The sequence below is a fragment of the Formica exsecta genome, unplaced genomic scaffold (genome assembly GCF_003651465.1).
Source record: "Formica exsecta isolate Colony F162 unplaced genomic scaffold, ASM365146v1 scaffold1, whole genome shotgun sequence".
NCBI classification, from domain to species: domain Eukaryota; kingdom Metazoa; phylum Arthropoda; class Insecta; order Hymenoptera; family Formicidae; genus Formica; species Formica exsecta.
The window spans coordinates 881,355-888,824 of record NW_021848337.1 but is presented as its reverse complement, the minus strand read 5'-3'; the positions used below and the strand labels follow the sequence as shown (position 1 = coordinate 888,824).

The 7,470-nt window shown below is 36.7% G+C and overlaps 1 protein-coding gene across 1 annotated transcript in view; it reads right to left on the bottom strand.

The window, feature by feature from the left end:
• Positions 1-4,601: 4,601 nt before the first annotated feature.
• Positions 4,602-7,470, bottom strand: part of LOC115246056 (transcription factor SOX-5) — a 51,401-nt gene continuing 48,532 nt past the window's right edge. The window contains exons 7-9 of the mRNA XM_029824646.1: positions 7,234-7,281; positions 6,909-7,061; positions 4,602-6,614 (exon numbers count right to left, since the gene is read on the bottom strand). Of these exons, the coding sequence (XP_029680506.1) occupies positions 6,121-6,614; positions 6,909-7,061; positions 7,234-7,281 (695 nt within the window). The 3' untranslated portion in view covers positions 4,602-6,120. The remainder of the gene's footprint in view (positions 6,615-6,908; positions 7,062-7,233; positions 7,282-7,470) is intronic.

Below are 7,470 nucleotides of genomic sequence, written 5' to 3'. Positions count from 1 at the left end.
AAAAAAATATTTTAATATAATAACATATATTATACATATATAATATACATTATACATATATTTTACATTAGATGATATACATAAAATAATTATAATAATTTCAATAACACATATACCGTCCATAATATGTATTAAAATAAAAATAAATCACGCGCAGCTAACATAAAATATTAACAAATCTATAATATTTTCGTATTTTTGATTAAAACGGCCGATTGATGTATGTCAATGGTCGCGTTCAGCAGAGAAAACCGCTTAGTAGCAATCGAATGTGATTGGTTCTTACTTTTAGAATCAACGAATCAACGTCAAGTGTTGACGAGACGATAACTGAGCGCTTTCTCTGCTGAACGCGGCCCATGCTAGATCCAGCATAATTGTGGATCTAGCACGGACATGCACCAATCGATCATTTTACCATGGCACCGAAAAGTGGATCCGGCCACGTAGTTCCGCCGGCTCTAAAATGGATCCAGTTAGCGCCACTGTACCGGCTAGAGAAAGCGTTACAGGAAAAACGGCGGCGTGGCCCTTCTCAGGTTTCTCTCTGTTATAAACATGAAGGACTTTCATAGCAAATTATGTATGTTATTATTAGAAGAATATTTTGGATCTATTGTACAAAGTATAGGAAATAGTTTGTTATATGGCACAAAAACATTAAATGTTATACGAATTGATACACGTCTACCATTAATAAAGGTACAGTAAACTTTTGTGTAAGATACTAGATATTAACAAATTATTGCTACATAAAATATATTATCTTTTTATACCTATTATTAATATTTTGTATTTATCAAAAATTTCTCGAAATACTGCCGTCACGGTGCCGCAGATTTCAAATAGTCTTAAGACTATAATGTTCACAATTATCTTTCTATTTCCATTTATATTCGAACCACAATATCGTTTACCAAATATCTCTCTGCATACTATTATATATAATATATATACATATCTAAAAGATTATATTTGCTCGCGCAAACATATATCATAGAAGAAGCATTTGGAAATCTTATCCGTGAGATAGAGTGGCATTCGGTTAACCAATCAAGACACAGAAATCTTTGCTTCTTTTATTCTGATTGGTCAATTAAACGCTACTTTATACCACAAACAAGTAGGATTTCCGAACTCATTCAAAACAGTCAGAATGTTCCGAGATGCGCGCTAGCAGTGTGTTATTGGACCAGGTTTTTCATGCACACACGGCCACAATAGCAATAAATACAGCGGTGTATCTAGAAAACGTGAGCACTGGTGAGCACATGAACATGAAAGTTTCTTTAGCAGGTTTTTAGTTTTTAGTCTGGCGGACAATATATATAAAGATAGGTTATATAGGAGTTTCTTAAGTAAGTCAAAATATATTGTTATAATTTATATTTATATATAAGTTAAATATACTATAATATTAGTAGTGTGTAATTCGATTTACAATTTACTATTCTTACAGTTTGCATTCGCATTGGTTGCATATAAAGGCCAGTAAATATAATAATCGTGTATTGAGATTATTGCGTGTCATGATATCCGAAATTAAAAAGATCGCTACGAACTATAAATATGTTATAATTAACGCTGTTAATTTAAATGATCAGATAAATAAAAATCGCAATCGATGGAATGCAAAACCGATTTTTATTAAAGCAAAAATTGTGGACAATAAACCAATGAAATTTTGAAAAAAAATACGGGCCGAATTCTATTATACACGAGAGGTAGGTCACTAGTGGTTATAGTGTACAAAAATTACCCTTGATACGGATTACTTTTAAATTACCTCAGATTACTTAAGATTACCTTAGATTACTTAAGATTACCTTAGATTATCTCAGATTATCTGAGGCTACCTTAAGGGGCTTTATACATACATCTAGCGGTAGGAAAAATAGGGGGAAATCTGACAATTTTTTTATTAAAAAATCTGTAGCTACATCTTAAAGTAGATCTTTAATGTATATTTGGTAAAATTTTCATTAATAAATATTGAAAAATGTACCATGGAGATGTCATCTCCTGGAAGCTGTTCGACGATGCGGTAACCATTGTAGCTTCTCCAATTTTTATCTGAAATCAAAAACCAAAAAATTTTCTTAAAGTATGTAAAAAAAGGAAGTGTTTGTCGTAGTCGATTTTTAAAATTGTGGTTTTCTTCCAGATGACGTCTCCACGGCACATTTTTCAATATTTATTAATGAAAATTTTACCAAATATACATTAAAGGACCTACTTTAAGATGTATCTACAGATTTATTAGTAAAAAAATTTTTTGTAATTTAAATGATCAGATAAATAAAAATCGCAATCGATGGAATGCAGAACCGATTTTTATTAAAGCAAACATTGTGGACAATAAACCAATGAAATTTTGAAAAAGAATGCGGGCCGAATTCTATTATACGTGTAATTTATACCATTAGAAATATATATGTATATATATATATAGTTCAATCTTATATAAAATTTTTGAAACATTAAAACAATAAATTTTTCGATGCTCACACGATAATGAAAGGGTATGGCACAATCGAAAAAAATGCAAGATAGGCAGACCTTTCACCCGGAATATTTAATATCTCTGTTAAAGGAAAAATTGCTATAATAACATCTAGTAAAATAATTAAAAGAAAACATGTTTTTTCTTTCGTATATCAAGCTTACCTTTGAAAGTTTAATTGCGATAAAAGATTGCTTTAAAAACATATTTCAAAACATGAAACTTTAAATAAAAATATAACTGAATGTGAAACAAAGTTGAGTCAATTAAACGCTACTTTATACCACAAACAAGTAGGATTTCCGAACTCATTCAAAACAGTCAGAATGTTCCGAGATGCTAATTTGATTCTGTAATTCAAGTGAGAGTGAAGATTACAAAAATGAACGAGTTTACTAGAAAATATATAATTTCATTGGTCCAAATCTAGTAAATTCGTTCATTTTTGTAATTTTTACCCTCACTTGAATTACAGAATCGATACCCAGGTTTTTCATGCTGCTTTAAAAACATATTTCAAAACATGAAACTTTAAATAAAAATATAACTGAATGTGAAACAAAGTTGAAACTCTTGCGGTATTCCGAAATCATCACAGACGAAGAAAACAGCTGAGAGAGAAAGAAAATATGTAATATATAGAAATATGACATTAAAATTTGATTGAGTATTCGAGCATTAACGAACAACGAACTTTTACTTGCCGTTATTGTTTAAACTGGCACGTACAACCTTTTTCGCTACTAAAAATAATAAGGCCATTACTTAAATAATAGTACTAAGTAAGCAACGATGATATCAATAACTGTAATATTTATAATAATAATGATAATAATATAATGGGTGTCTCATCGATAATAATAATAATCTAAATAATAATGACAATGAAAATAAGAATACGTATCGCATTTAACATTGTTAATCTACATACTTCGAATAATTACATATATAATATAGCTACGTAGATACATCACAATATAGTTACACTGTACATTAATAATATTGACGCTCGTGTCGGATCACGTGATCAATGATTATCTCCCGACACATTTGTGTGTGTGTACAAATCCATTATATACATAAAATAAATTATTATCAACATTAAGCTAAATCCTAATCTGACGCCGGTCGAGCCCCAACGAAACGGGTGCAGATATATCGAGGATACTGGCTCTCTTTATAAAATTATATTAGGTACTGTGTGTATGTAATTGCACTGATTATAAATAACAAAAGAAAAAAAAAAACGTGAAAAAAAGAGACGCAAAAATTCGTTTTTCACGTCGAGCCAACGAGGCGACACGGGATTAGGGATTCCTTTTCGATTAACCCCCGCCCGCGGAAACGCTATTTGGCACATAAATATTATCACATCGAGCTCCAAATCATTATACATCGTCCTGTTCAATCGTCTCACAGACTACCGTTACAACCGTGTTCGCTTTTAGCATCGGCTTATACGAAACCGTAATTATCTCTCCATCGATCCCATCCCCTGGGTTCACCAATCTCCCCCTTCCCCCTCCCGGCCCATTCTATTCGTAATATAATTCGACAGCGGAGAAACATAATACACGCGTATGTAATGCACCATTGCATCGCACCCCGACGTGTCGCGCGCAACGATTCGATCGCTGAATGCATGCTAATTTTTCGATAAATAACGCTATCTTCCGTTTCTTTTACCGTAACGTTGTACTAATATATCGACATTCCACGCTAATTCTCATGTCCATCTCGTTTCATCTCTTGTTGCACCTTCCCTACTCGCTATGTTCAGTCGACTATTACCTCCCTTGGCTATCGCCATTTCTATATTAGGGTCAATAAATTAATGATGAAAATACTATAAGTACTACGCATTTATATTAAGCGAAACCGTTACGCCTCTACGCACCGGGATTTAATCGCGCGAGCGATTATTCTCTAGCTTTTTCTCACTCTTTTCTGACCTCTCGTTCAGCGCTTCGAACGTGGTCGTTTTATATACGATGGTATACATTATAGACGACTCTGACTGGGGCGGTCGCAAGATAAGATTGCCACGTGTGAATCTACGCGTTTGTGGACGCATGCGATCGTTGCGAGAGATGCTGTAATTTTTTTTTTTTTAAGACCAGTTTTTATTCATTCATCTTTTTTTTATTTTTCTCGATACGACCGATCGGAATGGCGTATCGTAGATACACACACACACACACTAGAAGGAATAGGAACAAGACTTTTTGGCCATGCATCGTGTCGCAACGCGTATGTGATATATTCGCTATGTATTCAAGTCCTGATAAAGAGATCGGCACGAATTTGCGCATCCGAGTCGGCACGCCAAAGCGACACGTGATTGTTTTATAAAAATTATGCGGATGCACGTGTACCCTCGCATTTCGTCTCACCTTGCGCACGTACAGTAAATGTGCAACGAGTATATTTTGGCTGTTAGTTAACGCCGGTTAATCGTACCTCTACACGTTAGCTACCGATGATTTCGAGGTCTATCGTGCAAATTGCAGTTTTGATTATAGGATACAAAGAATGCAAAGAATACCGCCGACGTGTATAAAAAACGCCATTCTTCCTCGTCACTCAAAAGAAAGTTACCAAAGAAAAAACGTTTCACGTCCAGAGAACTTGTGATAGATTAGAATGTCTATTAGACGACATTACGACATTCTTTAAATGTCTTTTGAATTGTTTCAGTTTAAACTGAGTAGATTTTTAAATACATTTGGAAAAGTACCTCATTCTCTTAAGAATTAAGAATATCTGAATAAAAACAAATAACAAAAGTATGTTTGCACAAGATTTTATAAATCGCGGCTGCTGAAGATTGCCTCTGCAAACGGATAAACACCCACAATGTAGATTGTCTTGAAATAAATAGCGTTGTATTGCGCAGCAATAAAAAAATCGTAAAAATTGTGAAATAACACGAGCGAAAAAAATCTTCAGCTATTGCCGATATACAAAAGACAATTTAATTGGAAACTGCAAATCCGGAGCCAGCCGATATTATTATTTATCAAAATATTCGACACGAATCCGAACGCGTTCTATTGCCGACATTGTTGACTTATGTTAACCGCACAATACATTGCTATCGAGATAGTCGGGTACACATATTCCATATAAATCAAACGAACTAATTGATTGAAAAAATGTACTGTGTGTAAAATTACGTGTAATTATTCTTTCGATAACTGGTACCGAAGAACAAGAACGACCGACGATCGAGCGACGTCACGACGGCGGATTCAATCAGGTGAACACGCTTTCGCGCCTTTGCTTCGCGGATAGGTCCTTCGCGTTTCGTGTACGATGGCACAGAGATAGAACGAGATTATATCACAACCTCCAGTGAGGTTTCGAGACACCCGGCTCTTTTCCTGTAATAGCGTCCTCTTCCAGCTCGCGTAAAAGCGCGACTCGAGTCAGCGGTTCGCGACGTCTTATGACTTAAGACACACCGAGACGGACGATTCTTACCAGAAGAGCTCATGGGCGAGTCTTGACGTGGACGCTGCTGCCGCGGCTGCGGCAGCCGCTGCCGCTACAGCTGCTGCCGGTGATGATGACGATGATGCTCCGGGCGGCCAAAGTGGCTGACCCGGAGCCACGGTTCAATCCTCGTCGTGATGCCGCGGACTCGCGTCGTAGCCACCGATCGAGCCGGAGTTCTCTGGCGAGAAGTTCATCATATCCGTTGGCGAGAGGCTGTCCTGCGGATAATAGAACGAGGGATGGTCCGAGCTCGGTCCAGCACCACTGCCGTTCAACATCGTCGCCGGCGGCGAGACCGACGGTCGCGCCGACGGACCGGCGCCCCCTCCTGGGTGATGCTGCGTGCCGGCCATGTCGGCGCTAACAGGTGACAAAAAGTTTATCTCGCTACCGCCGTCGCGGCACCACAGCTGCCGCATCTCCTGCCGCCGCTGTCGCATCAGTGACTTATATTCGGAGATGCGCATCTTCTTGCCATCCACGATGCACGTACGCTTCGGCCGCGGCCGGTACCTATAGTCGGGGTGCTTCTCCATGTGCAGCTTCGACAGCCGCGACTGTTCTTCATAATATGGCTGTTTCTCCGAGTTTGACATCGATTTCCACCGGGCGCCTATAACCGACGACAAAGAAAGTAGTTTTACGTTCTTTGGTGATATTTATTGTTACGTAAATTAAATGTCTCAAATAATTTTTCATTATATTCTTGATTGCAAATGTGTAATATTATTATCGAGAGTGAGAGAGTTTAGTACATATCTTTTATACGTAAAATTATTACGTGACATTTCATGTACAAGAGATAGTGATCGAATTAAAATATTATATAATAAAATTTAAATGTAGATAGGATAAACCGATTATATAACCGTAGATATGAAAGGCGATATGGATTAGATGTGCTTACCGAGAATTTTCGATATGTTCGAATTATGCATATCTGGACAAGCTTTCAAGATCTTTCTACGTTCATCCTTAGCCCACACCATGAATGCGTTCATAGGTCGCTTGATATGTGGCTTGTTCTCACTCTCCCTTTTCTGCTGCCTCACCATTTTAGCTGAAAAAAGAAAGAGGAAGACAGAGGCGTTAGATGTCACGCCGTCGCGTCGTCGTGATTCACGATACTATCGTGAGAAACGAATCTGATTTCGTGAGGGCGTCACTTAGCGCTCTCAAAACAAGAGCGTAATATCAGCCTAATCGTTACTTTGAAGAATAGAAGTGCTTACCTTTTTCCGTTATGTCTTCCGCTACTTTATATGCCGGATCTCGCCACACTGCAATTATGAAACAAAATCATATATACGAGGTAGGGGCTATTATATATATTTTATAATATTAGATAGTACATGATCGTTATAGTAAGCACTATGTGCATCTTACAAGACTATGCGTATCTTTCTCCACACCGGAACAATAAGAATTTTTACCAAATAAAAAATTTTTATATATTATAATATAATCTC